We start from the raw sequence: 18,363 nt of genomic DNA on the forward strand, positions 1-18,363 counted from the left end.
CCAAAAGACAACTTACAGCTTACCAATGTAAGCAAACATAAAAAACACACAAGCCACTTCATAAATTCAATGTAATAAAAACTGAAAGTACAAGCAATACAAAGGTATATGAGTTCAGCCCTTGAAGACAGAAAATAAATATACGTATCACTGCATACAAAGTCCTTATTTTGTGTTTTAGTCTGGGCTCCTTATCGGTAGCCTGGCAGACTTTCTGACAACATAGGGTATGTACCCACGAACAGTGGCCATAAAAAAGACTGTTGGTGAACTATATACTCTAGGAGTCTCGAATTGATTCTTTTTTTAATACCCCAAAACAAAAGCCCAAATGTGAGAATAAACTCACAATATCCTGTATTGGTTCATTCATTCATTCAACAACTAGGTTCTGAATATACATTATGTACCATGCTAGGTATTGTGTCCTTGGTAAGGACAAATTTGACTTTATTCACTGTGTAGTATTTAGAATGATTAGAAGAAGTATTATCCTACAATCCTGTCTTATCATGTGATCTAAAACAAGTAAGGGACTATTCTTGGAATCCTACAGAGGGTCAGTTTATCAAAGTCTGTGAAGCACTAAATCAAACTAAAGGTTCACCAAGACTTCAAGTGGAAATCAATTGAGGCTCTTTGAAGGAAAAGTCAATAAAAAGGTGAGCTTGAAAGGGGATATGGCTACAAAAGTGGAGATATAAATGAATCTGCCACCCTCTCATTTCATTCAAAGAAGAGATAAGAAAGAAAATGTTAAACAGAAATACGTCAATCTTATAGCAAAACATCTTCCACCAAGTGTTTCAATTCATTACAATGACAAACACTGCCTAGTTCATAAAATTATTTTCCTCTCCTAGGACAGGTTGATTTTACAATCGCCTTCATTGAAGAGTATACATGAAAAGCAAAGCTATATATAGAAAATGTAAACTAACACGTAAAAAATCAAATCTCTATGCCTAAGCTAGAAAAAAGCCACAAATGACACTATGCCTATACTACTGAGAAGTCTGCCCTGCCTTACTAAAGCCTTTGTAACACTTTTTAGAATTTAAAACACCAACAAAATGCATTTAAACTGTTGGCCTCATGAATTCTATTATTTTAGAAACACTATTTTAACATATGGGCTTTTAAAAATCTTGACTATACTTTCATAATAAAAACTTGGCATCCTTCACGTAAATAAATCTCAAAGACAGAGGACTGATAAGGGTGGATATCCTCCTACTCCTAGGAGTCCATAAAGATATCAACATGTTCACAGAACAAAAAGTGCTAAATGATTTTTGGCAAACAAAAGATTACGAACATTTTTTTCCAAAAGTTATGATAAAGCACATGTCTTCCCAATGTAGAAACAGACAATTTACTGAGCTCTGAATGCATACCTCATATTCAGCTGTATTGACTGTTAAGGAAGGAACCAGAGAAAACAGTTCACTGAGGGTCTTCAAAATGAGAGGTCTCATGTCACAACTCAGCTTTGGGGAGAGAGCATTCCAAGTGGAGCGAATACAAACCACCTGTGAAGCAAATACAAAAGTCAATGCCTAACAAAATCCCAGCTCATATGACTCCGTTAGTAAAGAGTACTGTCTTTCATTATAAGGAAACTTAAGAATAAGAACACTCCTAGCAGTTAAGATCTGATAAATCATCACCCCTCAAAAGAAATTATTTAAACTAATATAAACTGTTGTTGAAGAAGATCCAGCCTGCCTCACACAACTGCTTTTTTACTTAATTTTGGTTAACCAAAGAAGCAAAGCTTTGTCGCTCTCCCTCATGCACAAATACACACAAAATTCGCTCCAGGTTAGCTACAAACATTGTTGAATAGCCATTCTCTGAAACCAAGAAGGGTAAGATAATTTTAGAACATTTCTAAATCCAGGTATTCACAGTTCTCATAGTTTTCCAGTCTTGCTGAAACTGTATCACCACTCAGAAAATTGGGATGTTAGCATACATAAATCAAACACTCTCAAATCATCTTACAAACTTCTAAATGAGGTAGGTGAATAATTTTATTATTTAAAATAATAACTTAAGACTTTGTTTAAAAAGTCATTTCAGATTTTTAAGAGGCTGTTAAATGCTAAAATAAAACTAACAAAAATGTTATTGTTAGCTTGACCCAATTCCCTTAAACCAAGTATTCTTAAGCCATTTCAAGATCTGGTTTTAAGGATATTCAAATATCTTCTTAAGTTCAATTCCAACTACAATGGATGATTTCTTCACTTACAGATATTTGATTAAAATTTTAAAACTCAGGCAGGAAGAGTGGCAACACAGATCAATCAGATAGAGTTTAACAAGGATTAATCTTTCTAAACCACTACAATCTCTTCTCTGAAGCTTCAATTAACACACACAATTTATCTTCATCTACAAACATAAATTATTTAGGAAACACTACATGAGTTAACAAGTGAAAAGATGTCAAAGATAAATGAATAATATATATTTAAAGACACAGATTAAGGAGAGACTCAAAGAAAACAGCAGAAAGAGTATCTCAGAAAACTTGGATTCAGTGCTTTTGCTCTTATTTTCCACTTTCTGTGAAACAACAGAAGAATGTTCTTTGACTTGGGATCCACTACAAATTTGGATTCCACTAGCATTCACTAAGGGCAGTACTGTCAGGCATGACAGTAGGTACATTTATACAAAGTAGCTCTAATATTACAAATCATCAGTATTTGAAATAAAAAAGAAACCAATTCTTTAAGAGCTATCAATTCAACATCGAGTATATACCCAGAGTGGTATACAGCACTAAGAGGAACAATAAAATACAAAACATAATCTAACCCTTCAAAGAATTTACCACCGTATCAGAAAGGAAGAGAAATGTCTGTAATTCTAAATCATTGGGAAACAAAAGGTGCATGATTAGATTTTGAACTATTTTCAACAGAAAACAGTTTCGGGAGGAAAGCTATTTCAGTGGGTGGGAGTCATTACAGTATCAGGAGGCAAAAAGTCTAGAGATGGGACTTGAAGAAGGAATGGAAAGAAATCAGGCAGACATCCCACAAGGAAATGGAAAGCATAAGTCAGACACAAATAAAGCAAGCTGTAGACATAAAAAGCACGAGTCCTGGTGAAGCAAGGCTGATGGATCAAAGAGTACCTAGAATACCAAAGCAGTTTGGATCAGAATCAAAAGCAAAAGGAAGCCTCCAGAGATTTCTGAGTTGGGGAATAAACTAAATTCAAATACTATTTTTGAAAGATTCTTCTGATAGTCTTATAGCCAAACTCAAAGCAGTCATGAACCTCTCTAATTCCTATTTGTCAGCAGTCCCTAACATAAAGAGCCTCAAAAGTTTTCCAAAAATCGTATGCTCAATATACACACTAATTATCCACGCTTTCTCCTCACTTTAAATTTCTATCTAATTCCAACCTACGTTGTTTCAAGACAGTTCAAATCTCAATTCTACAATTAACTTTTCTCTTACAATTCAGGCCCTCACTTTATCCCTTCCTTTCCTCTAACTTCTAGCACTTAAAACTCTGTACTACCCAACTTAGCATTTAATTCCATACTGCCTGGTATTGTTCACTATTTTTGTGAATATAAATTGTCTTCTCAAGTAGATATTAAGTTCTGTAAAGACAATGACCACATCTTACAGTTCTCAACCACCGCCCCCAGCCCCTCACCTACCACAGTAATAACTATATCAGATTATCAGTAGTTATCAACTACTGATGGTACTGGAGCCTGAGGAATGGTAAATCTGAGATAGAGAATAAAAGAATTAAAAGGACTTGGAGAATGAAGTGAGATGATTTGGGCCTAGAGACCTGGGTGAATAAAAAGCAACATAATTAAATGGAGGGGCAACCGGAAGAAGGAGCACCTTTGCAGGAGATGGGGGATGGATATGTTTAATTGGAGCGGATGGAAAGACATCTAGAAAGAAATATCGTGCAGGCACGAGGGAAAAAGGACTGTAGCTCAGATGTAATGTCTGCTAACAACAGCTTTGTCATTCAAACATTTCTGTAAATCAAAATACCAGGAGGAAGTATGGTCTCATACATGTTCTGATGCACTTTGCAGATCAACAAAAAAGATCTCTGGCCACCAATTATGGGAGTACAAAAGGGGCTTGCCCTGTCCATGGATGGTGGCTGGGGAGTGAGGCTATATCCTCTAAGTATTTTCAAAGGTTTACTTATTTTTTAAAAAGTCTTCTTCCTAGAAAGTTTGAAAACTAGTGCCTGAAATGGTACTCTACATGTGGAATATGAGAAGATATTCCAGAATCCCAGCCAGGAACTGTGCCTTAAATGTAAGCAAGGTATACCTGCAGGGAATATACGTAAATCCAGGCTTGCCTATACATAATCAGGAGCAGGGAAGCCTCTAACAAAGAAGGCTGCTTCCTTTGACCTTCCCAACCCTGGGCTATTCTTGACTAGATCTTAGAGATCTTCCAGCCCTGAGGGCTTTGGATTCAACCTATTACTATCTTGCTATGTCCATCTCCTAGACCCCTGTGGATTTGATCCACCAGCCTGTTGACCTGTGCAATTTGTCATATTATATCAGATTAGTCAAGCCCATGTTCCTGGTCTTTACTGGCTTGTTTCAGCTCTACTGTTTATTACCCAATGACTTGTCTGTTTTCAAAAAATAGACTGATTTCTGGCTCCAACAACATGATGGGCCATACTTGAAATGACTGATAAAGAAGAAAATTCTTTTATATATAGCTGAGCCGAACAGGAAAAATGGAGGTGGGGTTAATTACCCAGTGCCAGAAACAAAGAGGGAAATACCTGCATTGTGGTATTGAAAGGAAGTTGTCAGTTTCCATAACCTAATAGCTTGAGTTTAAATGTCCACATGGTAAGAGGAGATACTGCCTTTATCCTATAGATGGAAGGGAGTCGGAACTGAGACCCCCACATAAAACCAGCACCCTTGAAGGGCTGCACCCTAGTGTAATGGTTGGACTAGAAACCAATGAGCTGAGAAATTAACAAAAAATGGCAGTGAGCTGGGGGCACCTGGACCACTCTCAAAAAGCACTCCCATAATACATAACCCAAATGATTTGCACAGAAAATAAAATCAAATAAGCCACACTAAAAATAAGTTTATATGTCTATACATTATGATATGACTGTTTAAAACCAAAGGCAGAGACAATCTTCAGAGATAAACGGGAGAAAATACAGGCTATCTACAAAGGAGCAATTTAGAGTAATAAACTTTTCAAAATTAACAAGACCAAAAGACAGTGCAATAAGATCTTAAAAGTGCTAACAGCCTACAATACTAAATCCACAGGAAACTATCAGCCTACAATACTAAATCCACAATTCAACAGTATCAGCCTACAATACTAAATCCTATGATACTAAGTCCACAGAAACTATCAGCCTACAACACTATCAGCCTACAATACTAAATCCACAATTCAACAGTAAGGGCAAAACAAGCAAAAACAAATAAAATAGAAGGAAAACTATCAGCCTACCATACTAAGTCCACAATTCAACAGTAAGGGCAAAACAAGCAAAAACAAACAAAATAGAAGGAACAATACCTAGGTATTATGCATATATAGCATATGAATATTTACCGACAAATGACTCAGAACATCTTGCTTAGTTTGTCAATGAGACTTTGGAGAATTCATTCCATTCTGAATGCTTACGTTATGTATATTCTGTTGCCATTTTTGTTTCTTGGGGAGAATGATACTTTTTCCATGTTATTCTTCCACAAGAACCTTAGCGACGCTAAACAGCACAGATTACGAAGATCCGATGCAACATGATATACTGTAAAGAGCACATGACTAGAGTCAGAAACCCCAGGTTCTCCCATTTGGTAGCTGTGGGACTATGGCAAAGTCATTAATCTCCTTCAATCTGTGTCCACAGCTGCAAAATGGAAATAATATTACTAACACCTGCTCTATGTATAGCACAAGGTTAACAGTAAAGGCAATACTGAGGCAATTGTATGCAAATGTGCTTTATACAGTGTAAAAGAAGCTTGCCAATGGAAAAAATAATGAACCGCAAAAGAATCAGTCTTTGTTTCAGTTCTTGAGCTGTAAGAATGAATTTGTTTCTTCGCAGAGGAACAGATAGCTATCTTCTAATTTTACCTCCAAAAGGTATTTCTAGAAATTCCCAAGAAGAGCCTACTCCTTTTGTCCTGATGCTTTACTCCAACAGACGGAAAGCTTTTTAAAAACATTTAGGCTATGAAAACCGCCTTATTTGTCCTTTTCATAATGAAGGTAAAAGAAACTGCCTTCACAATTAGAGAACTCAAGTCATCACCATGCAGTGAAGCCCTCTTAAGCTAATTCAGCACACACAATTCATAAAACAGGATGCTTCTGTTACCAAAATACAATAACATGGGATAAGAGGGAGTTTAAGGAGCCATAATCAATGGAGCAGAAACAATGGGAAAAATAACATTCTTTCTCATTCTAATAATATGGGGTTAAAGGTTATAGGTATAAAAAAATTACTAGCACAGGTTTATTTAAACAATTTCACAGTCTTTTAATGTCTGAGACTAGTGTATTATCAAAGCAATGTTATAAAAAAAATAGGAATAAATATTGAGTTGCCTTTTTTCAAGTCCCTTATAATCTAAAGGACAGTAATTCTGATGATTAGAGTTGCTCAACTTCTGTACTGTTGATGGCAAATAATGTAAAGGCACACATCTAAATCCCAAATTGTGGCTTAATGAATCAAAAATATGTGTACTTGATGTGGTAAAGCTACTCTCATACTAACAATCCCTAATATCACAATGCCATTTCTAACGGAGGCATGACAGAAAAACTGTTTGGCAGTTTGTAGTACAGACTTATAATTCTAATTTCTGAATAGAAGAGGCTTGGAACTGTATAAGCGCTACAAGTAAAAACAGAAAGGCATTTACTAAACAGACTGATCTAGATTATCAAGCCACCCAAGGGAATCACTACTCAGCGGCCTGGGATTTTAGGTTTCTCTTTTATTCCGCCGTGTCAGAAGCTGCAGCTTCCCTGAGACACCTCCCCCTACAGGGAACAATATCTTCCAATGTAAACTCCATTGATTTCTCTGCAGGAACAGAAAGAATGACAAAGGAGCTCCCTGCAGGGACGTTCAGTTTTCATTTTTGCTAGATTCTGTCTGGATTAATTATCTATTTCATGTTGGACACTCTCCTGGCATGAACTAGCAAACTCACAGTAAGAATGTGTCAGAAATATCCTTTGACAAGAAAATTAGTGCTTTATTCCCCCAAATAACCTGAGGGATTTTTTTTTTTAAAAAGGCCAGTTCCTTCCCCGGTTCAGATAAATGGAATTTAGACTCCAAGGTAAAAAAAGAAAAATAACAGAAATTCAATCAAAATAGCTTAAACCCCCCCACCCCCCCCAAAAAAACTGCTGAAAAGTTGTTCAGCAGATACAAAATTAAAAGCAAAGCTTTTGCACAGCAAAGGAAACCATCGCTATAACAAAAAGACAACCTACAGACTGGAGAAAATACTTGCAAATGATGCAACCAACAAGGGCTTAATTTCCAAAATACACAAACAGCTCATACAACTAAATAACAAAAAAACAAACAACATAAAAAATGGGCAGAAGAATTAAATAGACTTTTATCCAAAGAAGACATACAGATGGCTAATAGGCACATGAAAATATGCTCAACATCAGTAATTATTAGAGAAATGCAAATCAAAACCACAATGAGGTATCATCTCACACCTGTCAGAATGGCCATCATCAAAGAGTCTACAAATAACAAATGTTGGAGAGGATGTGGGGAAAAGGGAGCCCTGGTACGGTGCTGGTGGGAACGTAAATTGGTGCAGCTACTATGGAAAACCGTATGGAGGTTCCTTAAAAAACTAAAAATAGAACTACGATATGACCTAGGAATTCTACTCCTGGGTATATATCCAGAAAAAATGAAAACACCATTTCAAAAAGATGCATGCACCACAATGTTGATAGAAGCACTATTTACAATAGCCAACACATGGAAGCAACCCAAGTGCCCATCAATAGATGACTGGATTAAGAAGATGTGGTATATTTATACAATGGAATACTACTCAGCCATAAAAAGAATGAAATACTGCCATTTGCAGCAATGTGGATAAACCTAGAGAATATTATGCTAAGTGAAGTAAGTCAAGCAGAGAAAGACAAATACTGTATGATCTCACTTACATTTGGCATCTAACAACCAAAAAACAAACAAAACAAGATGAAAACAGACTCATAGATAGAACAAATGGGTGGTTTGGGGGGTGGGTGAAACAGGTGAAGGAAATTAAGAGATACAAATTTTCAGTGAGAAAATAAATAAGTCACGGGGCTGTATTACACACCAAGAAATATCATCAATATTGTAACAACTTTGCATGGGGACTGATGGTTACTAAACTTATGGTCTTGATCATTTCATGATGTAGTAAAATGTTGAATCACTATGTTGTACACCTGAAACTAACATAACTTTGTACGTCAACTATATTTCAATTAAAAAAAAATTTATCACAGTGTGGTGCATCATATGAAAAGTCAAAATCAAAACAGAAAACAATTTAAATATCCCACAATAGGAAATTCATTAAATACAGGACAGCCACATGCTCATTCAATTAGCTGTCAGAAGTAGATTGTCACATGACTTGGTGTCCATGATAAATTGCTAGCTGAATAAAAACATGTTACAAAAGAATATATATAGTATGATCTCTTTCTTTGTTATACATGTACTCTGGTTTATAGATGATTTTTAATCTTTTTATCCTCAGTCAAAACTTGTGACTTTCCTATTATGTACATACAATATTTGAGTCATATGTTAAGGGAAATATATATCCATTTTATGAATTTAAGCCTTAACCATTTTTCTATAATTAAAATTAATTTTAATTGATTCTTCCACTTCCCTATAGCTTACATAAAGATTTACTTTCATATGACACCTAAAATTACTGTATTATTAAAATGACATTAGGCAAGGTGCTCAATCTTTGGTAAAAACTGACATTTCTGTTTCTTCTGTCCACCCACCTTAATTAATATTGTTTTATATGAAAACTTGGAAGTTTACCATAGCTGTTCCCATTTTACAAAATGGAGCCCAAAATCTTCAACCATACGTGGGAAACCTAATATAATGCCACAGATGTTTTTACACAACCTTATTGCTCGGAATGACTATTGCTCCTCCTCCAACAGAGCATAACCCAGGAATTAACAACTACTCCTGCCACATCAACTAAATATATGGCTGGTGATAACTACACAACCCATAAACACATACCAGGAAGAATGGAGGAAAAGATTGAGAAGATGCAAGAAATGTTTAACAAAGACCTAGAAGAATTAAAGAACAAACACCTAGAAGAACTAAAGAACAAACAAACAAAGATGAACAATACAATAATTGAAATGAAAAATACACTAGAAGGAATCAATAGCAGAATAACTGAGGCAGAAGAATGGGTAAGTGACCCGGAAGACAAAACGGTGGAATTCACTGCCGTGGAACAGAAGAGAGAAAAAAGAATGAAAGAAATGAAGACAGCCTAGGAGATCTCTGGGACAGCATTAAATGCACCAACAATTCACATTACAGGGGTCCCAGAAGGAGAAGAGAGAGAGAAAGGACCCGAGAAGATATTTGAAGAGATTATAGTTGAAAACTTCCCTAACATGGGAAAGGAAATAGCCATCCAAGTTCAGGAAGCCCAGAGAGTCCCAGGCAGGATAAACCCAAGGAGAAACACGCCAAGACACATAGTAATCAAATTGGCAAAAATTAAAGACAAAGAAAAATTATTGAAAGCAACAAGGGAAAAATGACAAATAACATACACGGGAACTCCCATAAGGTTAACAGCTGATTTCTCAGCAGAAACTCTACAAGCCAGAAGGGAGTGGCATGATATATTTAAAGTGATGAAAGGGAAGAACCTACAACTAAGATTACTCTACCTGGCAAGGATATCATTCAGATTCGACGGAGAAATCAACAGCTTTACAGACAAGCAAAAGCTAAGAGAACTCAGCACCAACAAACCAGCTCTACAACAAATACTAAAGGAACTTCTCTAAGTGGGAAACACAAGAGAAGAAAAGGACCTACAAAAACAAACCCATAACAGTTAAGAAAATGGTAATAGGAACATACATATCGATAATTACCTTAAATGTGAATGGATTAAATGCTACAACCAAAAGACAAAGGCTCCCTGAATGGATACAAAAACAAGACCCACATATATGCTGTCTACAAGAGACCCACTTCAGACCTAGGGACACATACAGACTGAAAGTGAGGGGATGGAAAAAGATATTCCATGCAAATGGAAATCAAAAGAAACCTGGAGTAGTAATACTCGTATCAGATAAAATAGACTCTAAAATAAAGAATGTTACAAGAGACAAGGAAGGACACTACATAATGATCAAGGGATCAATCCAAGAAGAAGATATAACAATTATAAATATATATATGCACCCAACATAGGAGCACCTCAATACATAAGGCAACTGCTAACAGCTATAAAAGAGGAAATCAACAGTAACACAGTAATAGTGGGGTACTTTAACACCTCACTTACACCAATGGACAGATCATCCAAACAGAAAATTAATAAGGAAACACAAGCTTTAAATGACACAAAAGACCAGATGGATTTAATTGATATTTATAGGACATTCCATCCAAAACAGCAGATTACACTTTCTTCTCAAGTGCACACAGAACATTCTCCGGGATAGACCACATCTTATGTCACAAATCAAGCCTCAGTAAATTTAAGAAAATTAAAATCATAAAAAGCATCTTTTCTGACCACACACTATGAGATTAGAAATCAATTACAGGGAAAAAAACGTAAAAAACACAAACACATAGAGGCTAAACAATACGTTACTTAATAATCAAGAGATCACTGAAGAAACAAAGAGGAAATCAAAAAATACCTACAGACAAATGACAATAAAAACACAACAATGTGTTTCGTTTTGACAACGAAAATCCAAAACCTATGGGATGCAGCAAAAGCAGTTCTAAGAGGGAAGTTTATAGCAATACAAGCCTACATCAAGAAACAAGAAAAATCTCAAATAAACAATCTAACCTTACATCTAAAGGAATTAGAGAAAGAAGAACAAACAAAACCCAAAGTTAGTAGAAGGAAAGAAATCATAAAGATCAGAGCAGAAATAAATGAAATAGAAACAAAGAAAACAATAGCAAATCAATAAAACTAAAAGCTGGTTCTTTGAGAAGATAAACAAAATTGATAAACCATTAGCCAGACTCATCAAGAAAAAGAGGGAGAGGACTCAAATCAATAAAATTAGAAATGAAAAAGGAGAAGTTACAACAGACACTGCAGAAATACCAAGCATCATAAGAGACTACTATAAGCAACTCTATGCCAATAAAATGGACAACCTGGAAGAAATGGACAAATTCTAAGAAAGGTATAACCTTCCAAGACTGAACCAGGAAGAAATAGAAAATATGAACAGATCAATCACAAGGAATGAATTTGAAACTGTGATTAAAAATCTTCCAACAAATAAAAGTCCAGGACCAGATGGCTTCACAGGCGAATTCTATCAAACATTTAGAGAAGAGCTAACACCCATCCTTCTCAAACTCTTCCAAAATATAGCAAAGGGAGGAACACTCCCAAACTCATTCTACGAAGCCACCATCACTCTGATACCAAAACCAGACAAAGATGTCACAAAGAAACAAAACTACAGGCCAATATCACTGATGAACATAGATGCAAAAATCCTCAACAAAATACTAGCAAACAGAATCCAACAGCACATTAAAAGGATCATACACCATGATAGAGTGAGATTTATCCCAGGAATGCAAGGATTCTTCAATATACCCAAATCAATCAACGTGATACACCATATTAACAAATTGAAGGAGAAAAACCATATGATCATCTCAATAGATGCAGAGAAAGCTTTTGACAAAATTCAACACCCATTTATGATAAAAACTCTCCAGAAAGTGGGCATAGAGGGAACCTACCTCAACATAATAAAGGCCATATATGACAAACCCACAGCCAGGGCTCACATTTAGTACATAAGTGAAAGAATGAAGAATTAAGTTATAACAATTAACCATGTTTTTCAAAACAAATATCAAGACATACGAATAATTCATATCTTATGTAGAAAAAAGTATAGGTAAAGCAGCACTACCATATAATGCAGGGAGGAGTCCAACAGGAAGAAATCTTTACAGATGGTAATTATATACCCTTGGGCTAGCAATTTCATTTCTAAAAATTTATTCTTAGAAATAACTGGAGGGGAGTGCTAAGGATAGCTCTCAGGATGATCATCACAGCACTGAAGATGATAAAAAAAAATTGAAAACAAACAAGATATCCATCAATAGAAGATTGGTAAAATTATGAAAAATGCAATGTACAATGAAATACTATGTAGGCATAAAAAATACGTGTGTACATATGCCAGGAAAAGATGTACACAATATATTAAGATGAAAAAATCAGGTTATACTAAACAGTATGCTCAATACAATCTCATTTTTAAAAAATCCATAGATATACATGTACGTATAGAAAAAGGTATGAAATTATATATAGCAAATTGTTTAGAGTTATGTCTGGATAGTGACATTATGTGCAATTTTTTTGTTTCAAATTTTGCTTATCCTTCTCTTCTAATTTTGAACAACAAACGAGCTGTGCAAGAAAAAATACTGTAAAAACTCAATATGCATATTCTAAAAGTAAAAATTCATTGAGACACTGGGATAGAAAATATGAAATTATAACTTTCCTGGGCAATGAAAGAGGTCTCATAAACAAGCTGTTAAGAACTAGGACTAGAGATGAATAAAAAGAGCTTATTACACCCCAAAGTAGCTCACAGAAACATAAACAAGGAAACAAACATTTATAGTAAGTTATGCTTAAATACAGAGGGATGCTGTGGGGCAAAGAGGGAAGGACACAAACCTAATGGGTAAGAAAATTTCACAAAGGAGAAACAAATCACTCAATAAACTTCATTATTAATTTAACTAGGAAATGTCCCCCTAATAATAAGAATTTTACTAGCATTCTTAGATTACCTTAACTTCACTAAACTTTTCTAACAGAACTTATACTCCTGCTTTGTAGGATTTATCACAACTGCAAATAAGTAGCTGTACCACAAATGGTAAAGTATCATCTGCTCTGGGCCCCCAACTTAGAATGAAAGTTTCCTGAGGGTAAGAACTATGTCTCTCCTTTACATCATTGTATCTCTAGCATCACATGGTGCCTTGTGCACAGAAGACACACAATTTTAGTTGAATAAATAAATATAAATAAAAACTGTCAGTTTATCCTTTCCTCCATAGGTTTGGCTCAGAAAGCAGGTTGTGTTGCCTGGCCCAAGGACGTCTTCCACCTGTAACTTAGAATCAGGCCCCTCTTTAATACTGTTCTGCAACTGCTGACTCTAAACCCTAGCCAATCCTAAGCAGTTCTTTAATTTTCTGTGGTTAAATGCAAACTCTCTTGCTCTCTATATCTCTAAGCTGTTCTTCTTCAGCTCCTTTTATTTATCAAGTGGCATTAGGCTACAGCTTTTCCCTCCCTTCAGGGGTAGAAATGGGCAAGGGAGTGGGGGATGGGAAAAGCAGTGACAAATTAATTACATCATACGATACAGAATAAAAGGCAAGGGATTAGCCTTGTTTTTAAATCCCAGCTCTACCTCTTCTTAGCTCCATGCCCTTGGGAAAATTACTTGTACTTTGTGGGTCTTAGCTTATTCACGTATAAAATAAGGACAAGACCACCAAACTCATAGAGATGTTGTAATAATTAAATAATGTATGTCATACACTTAGTGTAGGTGCCTTGACAGCAAGAGGCGCTCAATAAATGGAATAGCTGTTTTCCTTGTTTTTGTGGTTGTTACATTATGATATTTGTTCCTAAACTACTCATTAAAGGCAATTCCTCTCAGTGAATGATATATCCTAGTTTCTTTTAGAGTCAGGTCCCTACTCCTTCAAAGCATTTTCATATCATGTAACAAAACAAAATCTGAGAAAAAGAGTTGTCTGTAGTAGATCTCTTCATAATGATGGCTTGTTGCACCACCTTTGTAAGACATCTTAACATAAGGTCCACTGGAGCATCCTCTAGACCTGTGACCTATAAGCATGATCATTTGTACATCTCTACTGGTAAAAAAAAAAATTCAGCACACCAGCATATATATATATTTATTTTATACACGTGAACTACAGGAATGAAAATATTATGCAAAGTAGGAAAATCTAAAACAATTGTTCTTACTAAAAAAAAATAAAACATGTTTAAGTTCAAAACCGTTTAAACCTCTATGTAATACAAATATATTTTAGGGACACACTCAATCTCAGTATAAAATATTGTAAATGATATAATCTGCCAATAAGCACGTGAAAAGATGCTCAACACCATAAGTCATTAGGAAACTGCAAATCAAAACCACAATGAGATACCACTTCACACCCAATAGGATGGCTATAATAAGACAGACAATAACAAATGTTGATAACGATGTGGCAAATGTGAACGCTCACATATTGCTGGCAAGAATGGAAAATGGTGCAACCACTTGGAAAAATAGTTTGGCAGTTCCTTGAAAAGTTAAAAATAGTTATCATAAAACCCAGAAATTCTATTCCTAGATATATATCAAGAGAACTGAAAGCATAAGTCCACGTAAAAACTTGTACACAAATGTTCATGGCAGCACTATTCATAATAACAAAAAAGTAGAAACAACCCAAATGTCCATCAACTGACGAATGGATTAACAAAATGTGCTACAGCCATTCAATGTAATATTATAGAGCCATAAAAAGGAATGAAGTTCTAATGAAACTTGAAAATATGCTAGGTAAAAGAAGTCAGACACAAAAGGGCATATACTATATGATTCCATTGACATGAATTGTCCAGAATAGGCAAATCCATAGAGACAGAAAACAGTTGCCAAGGACTTTAGGAAGATGGGAATTGAAAGTGACTACTAATGGGCTTGGGGTTTCTTTGAGGGTTGTATTAGTTTCCTATGGCTGCTGTAACAAATTACCACAAACTTAGTGGCTTAACACAACATAAACTGATTCTCTTACAGTTCTGGAGCCAGAGTCCAGGTGAGTCTTATGAGGGTAAAATTCAAGGTTACCTCTGGAGGCTCTGGAGAAGAATCTGTTTCCTTGCCTTTTCTAGTTTCTAGAAGCTGCCTGCATTCCTTGGTTCATGATTCCTCCCTCACATCATCACATCACCTTTTCTTCTGTTTCAGTTGTCACATCACACTTTCTCTTCTCTGTACTCAAATCTCTCTGTCTCCTTCTTACAGGGACACTTGTGATTACATTTAGGATACCACTCAGATAATCCAGGATAATCTACCCATCTCAAGGTCCTTAACTTAATCACATATGCAAAGTCCCCTTTATGATACAGGGTGACATTCATAGGTCCCAGAGATTAGGACCTGGATATATTTGGGGGCCATTATTCAGCTTACCACAGGAATGATTTAAAAATGCTTTGATAGGGGCTTCCCTGGTGGTGCAGTGGTTGAGAATCCGCCTGCCAATGCAGGGGACACGGGTTCGAGCCCTGGTCTGGGAAGATCCCACATGCTGCAGAGCAACTAAGCCCATGTGCCACAACTACTGAGCCTGTGCTAGAGCCTGTGAGCCACAACTACTGAGCCTGCACACCTAGAACCTGTGCTTTGCAACGAGAAGCCACTTCAGTGAGAGGTCCATGCACCGCAAAGAAGAGTAGCCCCCGCTCACCGCAACTAGAGAAAGCCCGTGCGCAGCAACAAAGACCCAACGCAGCCAAACATAAAATTAATTAATTAATTAAAATGCTTTGATAGTGGTGCTTGATGAACAGCTTTGTGAATATACTAAAAATCACTGAACTGTACACTTTATTTTTTTTTTTTTTTAATTTTTTTTTTTAACTTTGGGTTTATTTATTTATTTATTTTTATGGCTGTGTTGGGTCTTTGTTTCTGTGCGAGGGCTTTCTCCAGTTGCGGCAAGTGGGGGCCATTCTTCATCGCGGTGCGCGGGCCTCTCACTATCGCGGCCTCTCTTGTTGCGGAGCACAGGCTCCAGACGCGCAGGCTCAGTAATTGTGGCTCACGGGCCCAGTTGCTCCGCGGCATGTGGGATCTTCCCAGACCAGGGCTCGAACCCGTATTCTCTGCATTGGCAGGCAGATTCTCAACCACTGCGCCACCAGGGAAGCCCGAACTGTACACTTTAAAAGAGTGAACTTTATGATATGTGAATTATATCTCAATAAAGCTGTAACTTTCTTAAAAAGACACTGTTGTCAGAAAAATATAGCTATTACATGGCTCAAAAAATAAAAGGCAAATAATTTGTGTATAGTTGTCCTCAGGCATACGTAAAGGAATGAAGAAATTCCATAAAGTCAAGGTTAACAGTGCTTCAGATAAACTTCTCAACAATCCATATCTGGAATCAGCGTGTCTAAGAAAATGACACAACCCCATATACATATATATGTATATATATACACACATATACATATATATACATATATGTATGTAAATATCTATAAAATGACACAACTATATATATGTGTATGTGTGTATGTATGTATATATCCTATAAATGCATTTAACTCATATGCATAAACTGTAATGGATTGCCATATTCTAACAAAGGAGAGATGATGGTACAACCAGTCTTCACTGTGGAACTCCCACTCTTCCTTTAGGATACCTGGCTACTCTAGGTGATACATAACCATCTGATGGAAGTGCAAGTAAAGAAACCATCGATCCATATATTAAGTATTATTTGAGCCTAATTTTACTCTTTTTTGAGATAAAAGATAAATAAGAAATATTCTAATATCTTCTTCCCATACCTCATGGCTGGGCTTATACACAAAACACTTTAGAGACTGCTGCTCTTGACAATGCTCCCAAACTTCACTGGATATCAAAGTCACTGGGGAACTCATTAAAAAATAGAGAGCCTAGGCTTCATCTCTAGAGATTCTGATTTCATAGCTCAAGTTATCCACAAACTTTTGAAGACCTTACTCTACACACTAGAAATCACTGCCATTCATTTTTCTATGAAGTCCATAACTTAGACAGAGTAGCTGAGGCAAACAAGTGAAAGAGAAGGAAATACACTCTAACTGAAGCTGTAAGTGTAACATGATGAAACAAAGTCAATGACATTCTTTTGTTTGACCTGTTTTCGACAATTTCAGATCAAAGTCATATGACCCTGTCAATTGTTTAAGCAAGTTAATTGTTCAAATGACCACTTACATAAGTAGAGGCAGTGTGCCATGGCTCTGAAGCCAAAAGAATGGTACCTCTGAGACTATCTTACTCATAACTGTTGAATTAGAACCTAGAGCAACAGGTTCCATCATACTACTATGAGAAGATCTAAGCCCAGCTTTTAATAAAGCTCAAAAACCAGACAACAGGTCCTTTATGGTATGAAGTCATCTGAATCACAAAAAATAAGTAATACATACTGAAAACATAAAAAAAGGCATTAGAAAGACAGCCAATTAATAGTACAGTCCACAGACTTGAACAAATCCTTTTCTGTCAACTCTGAAAAGTCTCTCCAACTTAAAACTAAAGAACCTTAAAACAAAATGTATACATTATCTCCTTTAAATACTACTTCTAGATTTGTATGCATGTTAAAGAGGCATTCCGAGTAATTCTGTACCTATGCAAAGATTTACCAAAAGCTTACTGTCTTAATTCCCAATACTTCCTACGCCTTTCACTAACACATGATTTTAGTCATCTAATCAAAGTGAAGACTAATCTGGCAACATTAGTATTTCTGGAAATGAGTCTCTTAGCGATATTTTATCTTGAGCAATGAGAGGGTAAGATCAACACATTTATATAGCATGGAGATGAGTTTAAACACCACAGATAACAATGCCATTTTTGATAAAAGTTTAATTCTAGGTTCACTTATGGGCATATGATGAATAAGCTTTTTAAAAATTCTAGGTCACTTAAGGGTATATGCAAATTTCTTGGAAGGTACCAAAATAATGCTTTCAATCACTTCTCAAAATCCATAGAGCCTTTCAAACATGTAATGTCATTTAATCTACAACCCTCCTTCAACGATTCCCTCTCTACACCCCATGTCCCCATTTACCCCCCAAAGAAAAACCCACCCCTTGTATAAGCTTAAACCAATATATTTGATTCACTGGAATGGCAG

General features: G+C 36.0%; 1 protein-coding gene across 2 annotated transcripts in view; it reads right to left on the reverse strand.

Annotated features, from left to right (window-relative positions):
* FOCAD (focadhesin) overlaps positions 1 to 18,363 on the reverse strand; it is a 318,822-nt gene that overhangs the window by 120,302 nt on the left and 180,157 nt on the right. For both annotated transcript variants that reach the window (XM_036855059.1, XM_036855060.1), the window contains exon 16: positions 1,398 to 1,532. In XM_036855059.1, coding sequence (XP_036710954.1) covers positions 1,398 to 1,532 — 135 coding nt within the window. The remainder of the gene's footprint in view (positions 1 to 1,397; positions 1,533 to 18,363) is intronic.

This window comes from Balaenoptera musculus, chromosome 6 (assembly GCF_009873245.2).
Source record: "Balaenoptera musculus isolate JJ_BM4_2016_0621 chromosome 6, mBalMus1.pri.v3, whole genome shotgun sequence".
Lineage (NCBI taxonomy): Eukaryota > Metazoa > Chordata > Mammalia > Artiodactyla > Balaenopteridae > Balaenoptera > Balaenoptera musculus.